We start from the raw sequence: 17,735 nt of genomic DNA, 5'->3' as shown, positions 1-17,735 counted from the left end.
GGGAGAAGAAGGCCCCCTTCCAAGTAGGGAGCCCGATGAGGCCTCAATCCTAGGACCCCAGGATCATGACCTGAGCCAAAAGCAGTCGCTTAACCAACTGAGCCACCCAGGTGTCCCAGCAGCTTGCTTCTTTAAAATCAAGAGAGAGAATTAAAATAATAAAAATAAAATAGGGGTGCCTGGGTGGCTCAGTTGGTTAAGCCTTGGACTCTTGGTTTCAGCTCAGATCAGGATCTGAGGGTTGTGAGATTGAACCCCACATTGGGCTCCATGCTCAGCATGGAGTCTGTTTGGGATCCTTTTTGCTTCTCCCCCTGCTCACACACACATGCACGCTCTCTCTTTCTCTCAAATAAATAGATCTTAAAGAATAAAATAAAATAAAATTAAATTAAATTAAAGGAGAGAATTCCTTAACAAGATGAGCATTACAATCTGATGTAATGTAATCATGTCACATTATCACGTACATCCCATCATCTTTGTGGTATTCCATTGATTAGAAGCAAATCATAGGGCACCCCCTACACACACACACACACACACACACACACAAGAATACCAGGATACAGGGATCATGGGGGGCCACCTTAGAGTCAGTCCACCACACTTAGGATATTAATTTCCTCTTGGCTTCTGCCAAGCACCTGGGAGCTCTAAATATCCTAGATAATCTCATTTCATTTCCTTACTCAATTACCTAAAAAAAAATGTGTTTCAACATAATCTAATTTATTAATTTACAGCAAAACAAAGATTTACTTTTTTAGCCTAGAAAAAATAGATGGTACAAAATTTTCCCATTAAATTATATTGAAAATCTATTTTTGGAGATTTCCATGATGAAAAGAAAATTCTATTACTATACAATGGAAATTTATGCCTAAAACATGAGAATCTAGAAATTAGCATAGAATTATAAAACTTTCAAAGCAGTTGATGTTTTGCTAATATCCTCATATGAAAGTCTCTTAAATGTTGAATATTCCTACTATTATATATTGTATCACTCAAGCCTGCATTGCTAATCTTGAGAAAGAAGAACAAAGCTGCAAGTATCACAATCCTAGATTTCAAGATATACTATAAAGCTATAATAATCAAAACAGTATGGTACCAGTACAAAAATAGACACACAGATAATGGAACAGAATAGAGTCCAGAAATAAACCTAAAATTATGTGCCCAATTAATGTACAATAAAAGAGGCAAAAATCTACAATAAGGAAAAGACAGTCTCTCTCATAAATGGTGCTGGGAAGGGGTGCCTGGGTGGTTCAGTCACTTAAGTGTCTGACTCTTGATTTTGGCTCAGATCGTGATCTCAGGATCATAAGATCCAGCCCTGCATCAGGCTCTGCACCAGGTGTGGAGGCTGCTTGGGATTCTCTCTGTCCCTCTGTCCCTCCTCTCTCTCTCTTTCTCTCTCTCTCTCTCTCTCAAAAAGAAAGAAAGAAAGGGCTCATATTTAAAAATAACAATAAAAAATAAATGGTGCTGGGGAAACTGGACAGCTACATGCAAAAGAATAAAACCAGACTCTTTCTTACACCATACACAAACATAAATTCAAAATGGATTAAAGACCTAAATGTGAGACTTGAAACCATGAAACCCCCAGAAGAAAACAGGCAGTAATCTCTTTGACATTGGCCTTAGCAACATTTTTCCAGATATATCTCCTCCAGGCAAAGGAAACAAAAGCAAAAATTAACTACTAGGACTACACCAAAATAAAAAGCTTTTGCACAGCAAAGAGAAACATCAACAAAACAGAAAGGCAAACTACTGAATGGGAGACACTATTTGCAAGTGATATATCCAATAAGGGGTTAATATCCAACATGTATAAAGAACTTATACAATTCAACACCAAAGAAACAGTCCAATTTAAAAAATGGGCAGAAAAAAAAATGGGCAGAGGACCTGAATAGACATTTTTCCAAAGAAGACATAGATGGCTAAGAGACACATGAAAAGATGCTGAACATCACTAATCATCAGGGAAATGCAAATCAAAACCACAGTGAGATGCCACTTTACACCTGTCAGAATGGCTAGTAACAAAAAGACAAGAAATGATAAGTGTTGGCAAGGATGTGGGGAAAAAGGTGGGAATGTAAATTGATGCAGCCACCATGGACAACAGTATGAAGGTTCATTAAAAAAAAAAATGTAAGTACTACACGATCCAGTAATTCCACTATGGGTTATTTACCGAAAGAAAACAAAAACACTAATTCAAAAAGATATATGCACCCCTATGTTTATTGCAGCATTATGTATAATAGCCAAGATACAGAAGCAAGCTAAGTGTCTATCATAGATGAATAAAGAAGATATGATGTGTACACACACACACACACACACACAGGAATATTACTCAGCCGCAAAAAGGAATGGTAGCTTGCCATCTGCAAAAACATGGTTGGGCCTAGAGGACATTAGGCTAAGTGAAATAAGTCAGGGAAAGACATATACCATATGATTTCACTTATATGTGTAGTCTGAAAAATAAAACAAAGCAGAAACAGACCCATAAATATAGAGAATAAACCCATGGTCGCCAGAGGAGTGTGGGGTGGAGGGAATGGAAAATGGGTGAAGAGGAGTGGGAGATATAGGCTTCCAGTTATGGCATGAGTAAGTCACAGGATGAGAGGTACAGTACAGGGAATACAGTCAACAGTATTTTAACAGCCTTCCATGGTGACGGATGGGAGTTACACCTGTGGTGAACTTAGCCTGATGATAAACATATAACATATAAACTTGTCCAGCCACTATGTTGTACACCTGAAACTAATGTAACATGGTATTAACTAAACTTCAAGTAAAGAACAAAAAGAAAGAACAACAACAATAAAAAATGGGGCATGTGGGTAGCTCAGTCGGTTAAGCATCTGACTCTTGATCTCAGCTCAGATCTCGATTTCAGGGTTGTGAGTTAAAGCCCCACATTGGGCTCCATGCTGGCTGTAGAGCCTACTTAAAAAAAAATAAAACAAAAGATTGTATTGCTAAATAGAAATAACATACTGACTAAACCAGCATACTGGAATTATAGTCTGTGATGCTGATATAAATTTAAAATATTTGAAGAATGTTGTTATTTCATTTTAAAAAGGAAAATCTGAAATTCATAAAAACTTGTGCAATAGATACTGCATCCCTATCTTTAAAATACTGATTTTAAAGCACCTGAATGGCTCAGTTGGTTGAGCAGCCAGCCGACTCTTGGTTTTGGCTCAGGGCATGATCTCAGGTCCTGGGATTACCCGTGTCAGCCCCACACTCAGCAGAGAGTCTGTGGATTCTTTCTCTGCCCCTCTTCTGCTCATGCTCTCTCTCAAATAAATATATTTTTTTAAAGATTCTATTTATTTATTTGACAGAGAGAGACACAACGAGAGAGGGAACACAAACGGGGAGCAGGAGAGGGAGAAGCAGGCTTCCCGCGGAGCAGGGAGCCCGATGCAGGGCTCGATCCCACGACCCTGGGATCATGACCTGAGCCGAAGGCAGACGCTTAACGACTGAGCCATCCAGGCGCCCTCAAATAAATAAATAAATCTTAAAAAAAAATATTGACTTGGGAGTAGGACATTATATACATTTTGGAATCTTATTCTTTTTTTTTTTTTTAAGATATTTATTTATTTGTCAGAGAGAGAGAGCGCACACACAAGCAGGGAGAGCGGCAGGCAGAAGGAGAAGCAGACTCCCTGCTGAGCAATGAGCCAGATGCAGGGCTCAATCCCAGGACCCTGGGATAATGACCTGAGCCGAAGGCAGATGCTTAACTGAGCCACCCAGGCGTCCTGGAACCTTTTATTATTATGTGAATAAAGTATCAGGTTTATTCTTAAGATTTGTAACTATGAGACATGCTTTTGAGGTAAGCATCTAAGAAAGTAAAATATATGACTACTCTCTCTGGGAATAAATTTAAAAATATAATCTACCTATCACCCACCTTTGGTAGAGACACTAATTGCACCTACCTCAATCCTGTCCTCCTTTTTTTCTCCAATTTTTCCCAGGCATATGGTCATCCGGAATAAAGGCTTTATTTTTCATCTTTCCTCGCAGTTAGGTGGAGGGACCGTGACTAAGTCTTGGCCAGAGAAAGTTAAGTGAGGGTGCAACTTTTCATTCACTGCCCTCTCTCTTGCCGACTAGTGTTGATGCGAGGGAAAAGGCTTGAACAGCAATCTCGGAATGTGAGATAGAAGCCAAGTGCGGAGGTTGCTAGAGCACACAGCAGCCTTGGGATACTTACCTCTGAAATTCTTTTAAGTGAGAGGGAAAAATTGTTCTTTTTTTAAAGCCACTGGTATTTGGGGTTTTAGTTTTATGCTGTTGTACCTAACCTTAACCGATACACATTTCAGTTGTTGGCATATTACTCCTTTATTAGAAATTGTAAATGAGAAATTATTTCAACACCTGAAGACCAAACTATAACAGAAGATTCCATAGGTTCAAGATTGTGAGACATTCTGGAAAGAGTTTTCTGTAACGTGTATCCTTTCCGTGGCATGGCAACATCATTCTTCTTTAAAAAAGTTACTGGGCAGACATCATTTCCACCATCGCCTATATAAACAATTCGTGTATAATTCACTCCCTTTTGTAACTGTTTATCTACAAATTCTACCAAAACTACATTTTTGCAAAGATTTTTTGGGCACCTGTTGCAAGAATGAGCATGATAATTTTCCACAGTGAGATGACCATTGCTATCAAAAGCTGCTGGATTTGTAAACACTTTATCAAACACATCACGAAAACTGGTAGCTTCTAAAACCCAATCTATGAAGACTGAATTTGAATCTGAAATAATGATGCAGTCAAATTTATCCTTGTTCTTTCTTATAAAGTTCAAAAGTTCCACCATCCCTAGAGTGAAAGGCATTGATGTCACTGCTCTTTTCATTTCATCTTCTCTTACACCTTCATCTCCCAAATATTTAAAGACTCTGCCCATAAATTCTGTCCAAAATCCTTTTTCATAAGAATCTCGTAGTTCAATAGGAAGCTTTTTCTCTGGAGCACACTGTACAATCCAGGTGTCACTATTATCATCTATGATTGTATTGTCAAAGTCAAAAACAAGCAAAATTTTCATGGTTCCAAAAGCAAATGTGGGTTACCCTGAAAAAGAAGAAATATTGTTTCCTAAACACACTGTTTTACAGGTCTAGCTATTATACTTACTTAAACATTACTGAGTGTTAATCTGCTAAAACAAAGGGTTAATATAAAAAAATTAAAATGATTAAGCATTTAAGACTATCATTTAAGCACTTTTTCCTAAGAAGCAAAGTCCATTTTGAGTATTTTAAGTAAAGGGAAACAAAATATCTAAAAGGATATTCACAGTATTTTTGTGTTCCGGTGGGGATGATTCTTTGAGCACTCAGAATTAAACTACAGAGTAAGCCACTGAGAGGAGTAATTAAATAATTATTCTCTTACAGTCTAATTTAGGAAATTTATTTTAAAAAGACAGAAAAAAGTAGGCTAATCACTCTTATTGTTAAAATTATCAATCACAGGGCGCCTGGGTGGCTCAGTTGGTTAAGCAACTGCCTTCGGCTCAGGTCATGATCCTGGAGTCCCGGGATCGAGTCCCACATCAGGCTCCCTGCTCAGCAGGGAGTCTGCTTCTCCCTCTGACCCTCCTCCCTCTCATGCTCTCTGTCTCTCATTCTCTCTCTCGCAAATAAATAAAATCTTTTAAAAAAATTAAAAAAAAATTATCAATCACAAATTAGTTTAAAATATTTACAATAATCCACATATAAAATAACAAGTCACGTATAATATAAATCCTCTGTATACTGACCTAAATTCTGACCAAATTTAACACTTGCAAAAACATCTTGCAAAATTTGAGTAATTTTCCTAAAAAAGGTATTTAGCTTGAAATCATTAATGCCAGTGTTATAACTAAATGGTTGCTTGATGCTATACTTGAAATCCTAAACAAATTACTTAAAGTTCAGAGTCAATTCTATTCTTCTAGACTAGAAGTAACTTTTGTTAACAATTTTCACATTCATTTATATTTTCTTTAGACAGTTTAGCTCTGGAATACCAAATAATCTGGGTATGTGTGAAAAATCGCATTGCTTATGATATGACAATTACTTAATTCTTTGTTTTCATTAAATGATAATGAAGGTCATTAATTATAAATCTCAAGAAAAGGAAAAACTGGTCAACAGATGGTATGGATAAAAATTATGTAAAAAAGACAGTTATAAAGAATACCCAAGAGAAGCTACAATTACTGTGTATAAACAACAAAAAAATCTTTTTTTAAAGAGTAACTAATACTTTTAAAGATATCACAATACACCAGGCACTAGGCTAAGAACTTTACAATCTCATCATCTCACTGAACTTCATAACCCTATTAAGTAGAAATTACTATCCTCATCTTAAAGATATATAAACTGAAGCTTAAGTATTAGTTAAGTTAGTTAAGTTTTAGTTAAGTGGAAGAGCTGAAATTTGGACTCAGGTCCACTTGACTCCAAAGTTCATGCTTCAAGTACCGTACTCTAGTGCCTAAAAAATAGAATATTTAAAGCTTATTAATCAGTTTATTTTCTAAGTTTATTTATTTACTTTTTTGGAATCTCTACACCCAATACGGGGCTCAAACTTACAACCCCAAGATCAAGAGTCACATGGTCCTCCAAATGAGCCAGCCAGGTGCCCCACTTATTAATCAGTTTAAAAATAAATACTAGGTAGGTCATTTTGACAAAAGGATGTTTATTATATGAAAACATTCATTAGTCCCAAAGCACACACTAACCATAATACCACATCTACGACCTACTTATAACCATTCTGAGGTTTTAACAACAAATCCTAAAAAGAAAGTGAAGAACCTCACCAAAAAGAAAAAGAAGATATCAATTAGAAATGGAAAACATGGCATTTAACCACATATATTCTCTGGTTTAGCCAGGAGGTGAATAGATATCCAGCAGGTGAAAGTGAGAATAGAGCTTATTAACTCATACAAGAGTAAGTATTCTATGTCTCTCAATTTAGAATATCTGGAGAATAGCTAACCTAGAAGGGTAGCTCTTGTTGTGTGAATTTAGACAGTATATAATATTGTGATACTCTGGATCCTTGTATCTCTAAGTATCTAATCCAGGTGTCTATGACTGGCTCCCAGAGATTTAAGTTCAGAATTCACTGTCATACATACAATGTAACAAATAGCAATAAGGCATAGTTGGCAAACACATTAGTACTACACTCTAGGCACACTTTAAATTAAACATGCTTGGGGCACCTGGGTGGCTCAGTCGTTAAGCATCTGCCTTCGGCTCAGGTCATGATCCCGGGGTCCTGGGATGGAGCCCTGCATCGGGCTCCTTGCTTGGTGGGAAGCCTGCTTCTCCCTCTTCCACTCCCCCTCCTTGTGTTCCTGCTCTCGCTCTCTCTCTCTCTCTCTCTCTCTAATTAATTAATTAATTTTAAAAATCTTGAAAAAAAATAAACATGCTTTTCAAGCATTCTGTATTTATACATTTTTTTTTAAGTTTTTCAAATGTAACTCATTGGTTGAAAACTGTCTCAAACCTAGATTTAATGAGCCACAAGTTATCCAAATTCCTGAACTATTAACCTCAAAATAATAAGATATATCATAAGCCTGAAGTTAACATAGTTCTGCTGTTGACTATTAATTTCTAACTGAAAGTGTACTTTTCCTTTTTTTTTTAAAGATTTTATTTATTTGACAGAGAGAGAGACAGTGAGAGAGGGAACACAAGCCGGGGAGTGGGAGAGAGAGAGGGAGAAGCAGGCTCTCTGCCGAGCAGGGAACCCAATGCGGGGCTCAATCCCAGGACCCTGGGATCATGACCTGAGCCGAAGGCAGACATTTAATGACTGAGCCACCCAGGCACCCCTGAAAGTGTACTTTTCTTAATTTCAGATCTTTTTCTACTAGTTTTTTTGTCCCCACTCAACATAAACCTTTATTAAAAAATACTTACCCAACTTAATATTTCCAAGACAGTTATTTTTACTTCAGAATAGGGTTTAGGTTAAATAGTCATGATAATCTTCAGTTTTAAACACCAGCCAGTTTTTAACCAACATTACTCCTACTCTATATGCAGGGAACAAAGTCTTCTGGTTTGGAGCAAAGAAAATGGAGACTTCTTAACTCCTAAATTTAATAAAAGTATTTAAGATATTTTAAAATTAATGTTTTCTAATTATGTTGTTTTCTCTTAGGCACGTATTGGCAAGGGGAGATACAAAATCTTGATTAAACAGAGGTCTTAATTATAAAACAGCGTATGTTATAGGAATCTACCATTTTATCCAGTGGATAAAATCACAAGTGTTAGGCTGATTATGTTGAGATTTCCAGATTCCATTTTTTATTTTTACTTGTTAAATAAGAGACAAGTACTACATTCTGTTGTCAATAAATTTTCAAAGATTAGTGCTATATTTTTTTAAAAAGGTCTCCAAAACTTAAGGATGTGCACAAAAATTTAGTTTTAAGAATGTGAATCTATTTTGTATCCAATTTGTTAAAATTCCAAAAGCAGTTATTAACTATTCTCTTCAAAAGCATGAGCAGTATATATTTGGTATCTCTGCAATGTTTTCAGTATTAACAATAGCCTATGTGTTTTTTACAATAATGAAAATTGGAAACTACATAGACATCCAAGGATTGGGGACTGATTAAATAAGATATATATGTGATAGCCGGATAATGGAATATTTATTTAGCCAGTAAAAGCTAAGATGTTTAGTACAAATTAAATGTCACTAAACAGTGTGTACCGTATAATCTCATTTTTGTTTTAAAAAAAAAATCTATGTGTACAGTGGTAGGATCATGGGTGCTTCAATTGCAATGCGTTCTTTTTCTACACTGATTTTATAATAATTTTTCCCCAGAATAATTTAAACTCTGTTCCAGATCAAAATGCAAATGCTACCTTAATTTCACAACAAAATAAAACACAGGAGTGGAGTCAGAGAAATAAATAACTAACTCTAGATAGACTTAGTTGTAAACGTCCATGGGTTAGGTGAACCAGGTATTGGAAGTTGACTGATATTGGGCTACCATGTCAAATTGGCAAGTTATTGACATCGAATTTTAATGATTCAATACTTTCTATAACCTATTTAGTTAAAATTCCAGAGAATTTTTGTTGGGAGGTAATTCTCCATGGGTCTCTATTGGTTCGACATGCCTTTTAAGCAAGACACTCACTGCGCTATGCTCTGGGCTATTGTCTCAAAAATGTATGCATAGTGAAAAGCCTTGAAAGGCATGTTTATTGTTAAGTATAATAAATATTATGGTTCCCTAAGCTCAGCGTTCCTGTCCTGTAATGCAACACACTCCACCTGCAGGTGACTTCTGGTCCTCTTTGCATCACCCTGTGGGAAGTGGGGCAAAACTGCTGATATTTGGGCTACGGTTACTGCTGTACGTAATTCATCTCTGCCTAGGGGTCTGTGTCTTCTACAAAACTCTGGCAGACTGCTGTTAGCGTGCAAGTGGGATAAAAATCTCTGACCTTTCCCAGCTCTTGACATTTTTTAAAACTATGCTTTCAAAAAAAAAAACCCACCAAATGCTACATGTGCAAAAGCTCATTTCTGTCAACAAATATTTTATTAATCCCTTCATACTTACCAGCATTATTACGGTGGAACATCTGACAGAAAACCTGAAGAAAAACAGTACAACTATGTGTTAGAACTTTAGTGATTAAAAATCTTACCTCCTTTCATTTGAGCGACTCTAGTTTGGTGCCTAATGTGTAGGTGTCCTAGCCAACTAGCTTATAATGAAATCATCTGTACCCCGATGTGTCAGAAAAGGATCTTCTGAAACCAAGCCTGCATCCACTCTGAACAGATTTTTGCGTCCTTCGTGGTCTGACTGGTCCCACAGATACATTCAATTTTACTATACTGTATTTACCAAGCAATTTAAAATGTCTTAAAGGTCCTAACATGAATGTTCTGGGACAATACCCAAGTTCCCTCTCTTGCTGTGTCTCTCTCTGTCAAATAAATAAATAAAATCTTTAAAAAATAATAATAATAAGGTTCATCTAGCCTGGATCATCGCTTAGAAACCAAAGTATTTAAAAACAGATTTTCTGTCCATTAATCTCTGGGTTTCAGTGGAAGGGAGGCCTCCGCCCTCCACCTTCCACCCGCGAGGAGGTCTGTGGGCCGCACACAGCAAGCCCAGGCCTCGCTCTCCCACACACCTGCAGGGTCCGCCCTGAACGGAGGCGCAGGCACCTCGCTGGGGCTCATCCCCTGTGAGGAGCGCGTTGGATGAGGACGGGAGCACCGGGCCGGGCCGGGTCCCCAGGGCTCCTCCCTGACCCAGACCAGGCGTCAGCAGCCGTCCTGGCCTCCGTGCGGCTCCCGCGTACTCTGCACTCCGACCTCGTTCCTCTGCCTGTCAGTGAGGGTAACCCAACATGCACGCTGGGCCACGACTTCCCGCGCAGGCGCAGTCCCGGTCTCCCAGCCCTACGGCCCAGCGCAGCGCGTCCAACGTTCCCTGGCGGCGGCGGCCGTCACTTCCCGCGGCGTTGCTAAGCAACTGAGCCGTTTGGCAAACACTCGGCCGGCTGGAGTCCTACTCGCCCAGCGTCGGGGTCGCCTTTCCAAGTCACAGAGGGCACCCCGTCAGAGATGCTGGTGCGGTTTGGTAGGCGCTGTGGACGGGCGAAGGAAGGCACAGGTGAGCTAAACTGGCCTATCTAGGCACAGGGATTGTTTCTGGCCTCCAGGCATAGGGTGAGAGGCGAGGGTGGCAAATGAGAGTTTTGGTTACTTTTTGAAAAGGGCTCCACCAACTCGAAAGCAGCCCCATGGGCATTGTTGGGCTCTGTGTAAATGGACAGTTTTGCCTTCAGGTAAATGGGTAGGTGGGGAAAAGTTTACACATATAGGAGCGGAGAAAAGGTAAGTCAGAGACTCCCAGTTGACCAGTTGGTCTGATCCTCAAGCTGTGCAGTTGAGCTCCAAGAGTCTGGTGTTTGCTGAATTCCCTTAAGCTTTTGTTATTCACTGAGTGAATTGGTATATCTTTTGGAAATATCAGTGACCTCATTACAGTCTTGGCTGTGCTGTGAACCTACTGAGTGCTCTTAGGAAAGTCTCTAATGGAAATGTCTCAATTTCTTCATCTCTAGAGTGAAGGAGTGTAAAAAATAATGCTACTTAGGTATTGTAATCTAGATGACCTTTATAAAAATCTGATTTCTGAATAGAAGTAGCCTAGGGGGACATCTAAAGAACTCTTTAGCAATTCCAATGATTTTATTTTCTTAAGTCTGTAAATTCCCAATTAATGTTGTCATGGTGACCACTTGAACCTTGGGACTTTGGACTTTCTTCATGTCATTGCCTGAATTTCTGTAGCAGTAGAGCCTCTTTATGCCAGATGCAGGGTGAGGGCCAGCCATTGTCTCACCAGTGGACACTACTGGGTATTTCTGCAGTGAAGGGCCATAAGTAGCAGCAGAAGGTCCTGACTGGTTGGAGAGAGACAGTACCCATGTGACATGTATTGAAAAAACACAATTACTCTCACATACTCATTGTCTTATATACACAGTACTACAGTAAAAGACTTTGACTTATCTGATAGATGTTAAATAATGTTTTGTGTCATTCGGTCCAAAAGTTACCATCTGAGGGGTATCTGACTAGCTCAGTCGGTAGAGCATGTGACTCTTGATCTCCAGGTCGTGAGTGTGAGCCGCATATTGGGTGTGGAGATTACAAATAAATAAACTTAAAAAAAAGTTACCATCTGAGCCTCACTGCTAAATTATTATCTCCAGGGTGCCTGGGTGGCTCAGTCGTTAAGCAACTGCCTTCGGCTCAGGTCATGGTCCCAGGGTCCTGGGATCGAGTCCCACCATCAGGCTCCCTGCTCCGTGGGAAGCCTTCTTCTCCCTCTCCCACTCCCCTCTGCTTGTGTTCCCTCTCTCACTGTGTCTCTCTCTGTCAAATAAATAAATAAAATCTTTAAAAAAAAATAAAAAAATAAGTTATCTCCATTTAGAAGAGGGTGAAGTAGGAGAGGGGTTCAGATAGGTAGACCACTATCTGTAAAACAACTATCTAAAGATTTAGTGGGGTGACATCAGCCAGAAAGGTGGGATAAGAATCTCCAAAAGTCCTCCTCTCTAATAAATCAAAAAGAACACTGACAAAAAAATTGTCAGAACCAACTTTTGTTTGAGAACTCAGGAAGTTAACCAAAGGCTTGCAACAACCAGGAGTGTTTATCAGGAAAAATAGCTGAATCTTGGTAACAACAATAAGTTTTTTTGCATTTTAACTTGCTCTAATCCCATACTTTTCTCCTAGCCCCATGGAAGTCTAGAAAACCACTGCAACCACAGTGAAATCCAGTGGCTTAGTAACCTGTGAAGGGGGCAGAACAGGATTGGATCCTCCCCAAAGCCTCCCCGCCTTTTTTTAGATAACTGTTATTTGACCTGTCTCACAGTTCCCCTGGAAAATCCCACTCACAGGGCTTGATTTTATTTGACCTGACTCAGAGCTTACTGGGTATGTTTGTTAAAACGATCAGTAGCAACTTTTTTTTTTAAGATTTTATTTATTTATTTGACAGAGAGAGAGAGAGCAAGCAGGGGAAGTGGCAAGCAGAGAGAGAGGGAGAAGCAGGTTCCTGCTAAGCAAGGAGCCCAATGCAGGGCTCTATCCCAGGACCCTGGGATCATGACCTGGGCTGAAGGCAGCCGATTAACCAACTGAGCTACCCAGGCACCCCAACAACTTTAACATCACAGCTATCTGACATAGTGATAACTGTTGGGTATAAACAACAAACTAACCAAAAAACTTAAGAATACCTGGGAAATGAGATATCCATAAGGGGTAGAAGCTCCTTACTTATTCCTGGGAATCCAGAAGGACAAATGCATGCATAGTGCTATGCACATGCCCAGGAAATACCTGAGAATGAAGCTTTCACCTCTGGCTGAATTTGAGGCTCTCTGTGAGAAAAAAAAATAAAGGCTAAGACAGAGTTGTAAACTATCTGCCTGAGAGTTGAAGTCATGCTCCACCATTCACAGAGAGTTTCTTGGCAAAGTCTGGGAAACTTATTTAAGAAAATTAAATTTAAGGAAACTCTATCCAGTTATTAGCTGACAACTAAACTAACCAAGCTGAGATTCCAATAGCCACATACAACAAAGAATACAGACTTTACAGGCTTAGTTCAGGAAAATCACTAAACAAACAACAACAACAAAAACAAACAAACAAACAAAAACCCTGGGTGTGGGGGGAATCTAACATCTAGACTTGCCACATATTACTTAAAATGACAAGGCATGCAAAGAAATAAGAAAGTATGTCCCAAACAGGACAAAAGTTTTAATAGGAACTGTTCCTGAGGAAGCCAGATGTTAGACTTCCTAAACAATTTTCTTGTGTAAATTTATAGCCATTGTAAGTATGTTCAAAGAACTAAATGTCAAAGGAACTACAGGAAAATATTAAGAATGCCATCTCACAAAATAGACCATATCAATAAAGATACAGAAATTATAAACAGAAACTAAATAGAAATTTTGGAGTTGAAAAGCACAATATTTTAAATGAAAAATTCACTAAAGGGTCTCAATAGCAGATTTGAGCTTGCAGAAGAAAAATTCTATGAATTTGAACATATGTTGATTGAGAGTGTCCAGTCTAAGGGGTAGGTACAAAAAAAGAATGAATAAAAATGAGCAGAGCCTCAGAGAAATGTAGGACACCAACAAGTATAACCAACATGCATGCAGTTTGAGTCTTAGAAGGAGAAGAGGAGAGAAAGGGGTAGAAGAAAATATTTGAAGAAATAATGACTGTAAACTTCACAAATTTGATGAAAAACATTACATATTAAAGAGCTCATTGATCTTCTAAATAGAATAAACCCAACAGATCCAGAACCAGACATAGCTTGATCAAACTGTCAAAAGACAAAAGCAAGAGCAGAATATATATTCCTCTCAAATGCACATGGAACTTTTTTCAGGATAGACCATATGATAGGCCATAAAACAAGCCTTTATACATTTAAAAGGATAGAAATCATACAAAATATATTATCCAGACACAGTGGAATGACATTAGAAATCAATAATAGAAATTTGGGGAATTCACAAATATGAAGAAATTAAATGCTTTTAGATTTTAAAAAATGGGTCAAAGAAGAAACCATGCAAATCAAAACCACAGTAAATGGTGACTGTATGGTGACTAACATAACATAATAAAAAGATGGTGACTGTTAGAATGGCTATTATCAAAAAGATAAGAAATAACAAATGTTGGTGAGGATGTGGAGAAAAGGGAAGCCTTGTGCACTCTTGTTGGAAATGTAAATTGGTGCAGCCGTTATTGAAAACAGTATGGAGGTTCCTCAAAAAATTACAAATGGGGCGCCTGGGTGGTTCAGTTGTTAAGCGTCTGCCTTCAGCTCAGATCATGATCCCAGGGTCCTGGGATCAAGCCCCGCATCGGGCTCCCTGCTCAGCGGGAAGCCTGCTTCTCCCTCTCACACTCCCCCTGCTTGTGTTCCCTCTCTCGCTGTGTCTCTCTCAGATAAATAAATAAAATCTTTTTAAAAATTACAAATAGAATTACCATATGATCCAGGAGTTCCACTTCTTGGTACTTACCCAAAGAAAATGAGGACACTAATTCAGAGAGATATCTGCACCTCCATGTACATTGCAGTATTATTTATACAAGTCAGGATATGGAAACAACCTAAGTGTCTACTGATGGATGAATAGGTAAAGAAAATATGGTTTATATGTACAAAAATATTATTTAGACACAGAAAAGAATAAAATCTTGCCATTTGCAGTAACATGGACTTTGAGGGCAATAAATCAGACAGAAAGACAAATACTGTATGATGTCACTTATATATGAGAAACATAAAAAACAAACAAAAAACTCCACAACCCCCCCCCAAAAAACCAAGCTCATAGATAACAGAGAGCAGATTGGTGGTTGCCAGAGGCAGGAGGTGGGCAGTGGGAGAAATGAAGGAAGTCAAAAGGTACAAATTTGCAGTTATAAAATAAGTCCTGGAGATGTAATGTACAGCATGGTGACTATAGTTAATAATACCATATTGCATAATTGAAACTTGCTAAGGGAGTAGATCTTAAAAGTTGTCACAAGAAAAAGATATCAATATGCTTAACAATATGTTAATCAAAAGGTAGATGGTTTAACCTAGTAGCCTTTGTTTAGTTAGCCTTTAATTGTAAGTAGCACAAATCAAGTTGAGACAGTTTAGGCAAAACAAAGGAAATTTGTTACAAGGATGTATTTGTCAGGACTCTTTGGTTACAAGTGACTAATCGAACTCATAATAGTTAAAACAAAAGGGGACTATTTGGGCTCACATAGCTGGGAATTTAGATATAATTTGATCCAGGACACTATTCTACTTCCCAGCTTTGTGTAGTAGCTTTATTGTGTAGGTGGATACTTGGTATGTGATAGGCAAGATGGTACCTATGGTTCTAAACTCACACTTTACTTTAGCAACCAATTTCTCAATCCCATCAACCTTAATTCAAACCCCAAGGAGACTCTAATTGATCCTGGCAGCTTTTCTCTCAGTATCTTTCTCTCTTTCTGAAGTCATGTGATTTCTTGCTCCTGCTTTTCTCTGTATGTCTGTTTCATTCCTCTTATAATAAAAATAGTAAACATAATAATAGCTAATATATATTGAGAACATACTGTGTGCCACACCCTATTCTAAATTTTTTACATATATAACAATTCTCACACCAACCACATAAAATAGGTCCTATTAATATCTCCATTTTGCAATTAAGGAATTAGAGAGTTAAATAATTTTGTCTAGATTTACATAGTTCATATGTGGTATGTTCATTTAGGATGCTTTTTAATTCATATATAGAATACCCAGCTCAATCATATTTAAAAATAAGGAAATTTATTTGCTCATGAAACAGGAACTCCAGGCTTCAGGTCTGATTGATTTGGCATCATAATGAGATCCTCATTGCCCCACGTTCCTCCTTTGTTTTTCTTTTGTGGTTCACAGTAATAGCTTCATTGTAAGGCTACTTCCTTTTGTGGCCATAGGATGGTTGCCTATCTGTTCTTCATGCTTCCTTGTTCATATCTAGTTTAAGAATCACTCTCAAATGTCTCTCCCAGAAGAACAAGAAAGAACTTTTCTAAAAGTCTCAAATAAATCTCTTTTCCTTTTGTTTTCTTATTACAGAAATAATTATTGGCAAAGGAGATGGAAGTATTCTTAAACTAATGAGGCCCACCCTGAGACTGTAGTTAGTTCTCCAAATTACATTGTTGCTACTCAATTAGGAAGGGGTTGAATAGAATCAATGATGATGTCTACAACTTCTAAAGATGAACATCCCCCAAATTATCCATTTATAGACTGCTACTTGGTCAATTTTGAAAAAAATGGGGTTTTTTTAAAAAAGATTTTTTATTTGACAGAGAGAGATCACAAGCGGGGGTGGGGGGGGGAGGGCGGGCAGAGGGAGAGGGAGAAGCAGGCTCCTGGTCGAGCAGGGAGCCTGATGCAGGGCTCGATCCCAGGACCCTGGGATCATGACCTGAGCCAAAGGCAGACGCTTAACTGACTGAGCCACCCAGGAGCCCCTGAAAAAAAAGTTTTAATAACAACATTTGTTTAAAACAACAATGTTTAATAACGATGTTTTAATAACCAGAAGGTATTATTGATCTCAACTTTAAAGATGTTGATACTGAGTCTCCAAAAAGTTAAATGACTTGCCTAAGTTTACAGAGTAAGGAAATGACCAAGGAAAGACTCAAATCTGTCTTTTGATGTCAAATTCTTATATACTTTGCACTTAATCTCAGTGTTCTTAAAATAACAAGAATAAAATTATTATTTAAAACAATTTCCAGACATCATGACAATATAGAAATGTCTGAGGAAAAATATTTAAACTTTTGAAAGTCTTTAATATTCATTTTTAAAAATTTATTAGAAATAAAGAACTCTGAAGAAGATCAAGCTCTCTATCCACCTCTTCTACCTAGCAAGGTAGATCTCCAGCAGGTTACCATAATTCCACACAATGAGTGGAAAAGGATTCAAGATAGCCTTGACAGTTTGACAAGAGAAGCGGCATGTCTTCGTGCAGAAAGAAAGGCAAAGAAAGAAATGCATTTCCGGTCCCAAGAAGTGGTAAAGCATTGGCCTAATACGTATGCAGTAAGTATTAATCACCCAGGAGTACACATGCACTGAAGACTGACTCTTTTTTCTTAGTACTCTTTTAGAAAGTATTTTTTACATGTAAAATCATAAAAAATACTTTGAAACACATTTTCAATAGCTTTATTTAGGAGAAGTGACATACAATAAAGTAGATATATTTAAAGTGTACAATTTGATGTTTTGACATATTTACACACCCCTGAAACCATTATAATTAAGATAATGAACATACTTATCACCCAAAGTTTCCTCATACTCAGTTTACTCCCTCTCATTCCTCCCACCCTTCTTCAGGCAACTGATCTGTTTTCTTTTTTTTCAAGATTTTATTTATTTATTTATTTATTTTATTTTATTTTTAAGGTTTTATTTATTTGTGAGAGAGAGAATGAGA

At 37.9% G+C, this 17,735-nt stretch overlaps 3 protein-coding genes across 4 annotated transcripts in view; 1 reads left to right on the top strand and 2 right to left on the bottom strand.

Moving 5' to 3' along the window:
- Positions 1 to 10,393, bottom strand: part of KLHL23 (kelch like family member 23) — a 39,242-nt gene extending 28,849 nt beyond the window's left edge. Inside the window, exons 1-2 of the mRNA XM_064586660.1 lie at positions 10,296 to 10,393; positions 9,710 to 9,743 (exon numbers count right to left, since the gene is read on the bottom strand). Coding sequence (XP_064442730.1) covers positions 9,710 to 9,731 — 22 coding nt within the window. The 5' untranslated portion in view covers positions 9,732 to 9,743; positions 10,296 to 10,393. The remainder of the gene's footprint in view (positions 1 to 9,709; positions 9,744 to 10,295) is intronic.
- Positions 1,241 to 10,402, bottom strand: PHOSPHO2 (phosphatase, orphan 2). Of its 2 annotated transcripts, XM_064586661.1 has the most exons (4): positions 10,296 to 10,400; positions 9,710 to 9,743; positions 8,034 to 8,209; positions 1,241 to 5,157 (listed from the first exon to the last, which is right to left on the bottom strand). In XM_064586661.1, the coding sequence occupies exon 4, from the start codon at positions 5,129 to 5,131 to the stop codon at positions 4,406 to 4,408; it is 726 nt and encodes a 241-aa protein (XP_064442731.1). In that variant the 5' UTR covers positions 5,132 to 5,157; positions 8,034 to 8,209; positions 9,710 to 9,743; positions 10,296 to 10,400; the 3' UTR covers positions 1,241 to 4,405. The 2 variants fall into 2 exon arrangements, with proteins under 2 accessions (XP_064442731.1, XP_045726243.1); XM_045870287.3 differs by lacking the exon at positions 8,034 to 8,209 and having other exon boundaries at positions 10,296 to 10,402.
- Positions 10,366 to 17,735, top strand: part of CFAP210 (cilia and flagella associated protein 210) — a 33,944-nt gene continuing 26,574 nt past the window's right edge. The window contains exons 1-3 of the mRNA XM_045870277.2: positions 10,366 to 10,504; positions 10,637 to 10,780; positions 17,109 to 17,335. Coding sequence (XP_045726233.1) covers positions 10,366 to 10,504; positions 10,637 to 10,780; positions 17,109 to 17,335 — 510 coding nt within the window. The remainder of the gene's footprint in view (positions 10,505 to 10,636; positions 10,781 to 17,108; positions 17,336 to 17,735) is intronic.

The sequence above is a fragment of the Mirounga angustirostris genome, unplaced genomic scaffold, assembly GCF_029215605.1.
Source record: "Mirounga angustirostris isolate CCGP_5_RB_7025 unplaced genomic scaffold, mMirAng1.0.hap1 SCAF_3, whole genome shotgun sequence".
NCBI classification, from domain to species: Eukaryota; Metazoa; Chordata; class Mammalia; order Carnivora; family Phocidae; genus Mirounga; species Mirounga angustirostris.
The sequence above is the reverse complement of the archived record's forward strand: the minus strand, read 5'-3'. Positions and strand labels throughout refer to the sequence as shown.

Excerpts from the sequence above, each read along its gene's own strand:
- PHOSPHO2 (XM_045870287.3), bottom strand. The coding sequence starts at position 5,131 with ATGAAAATTTTGCTTGTTTTTGACTTTGACAATACAATCATAGATGAT.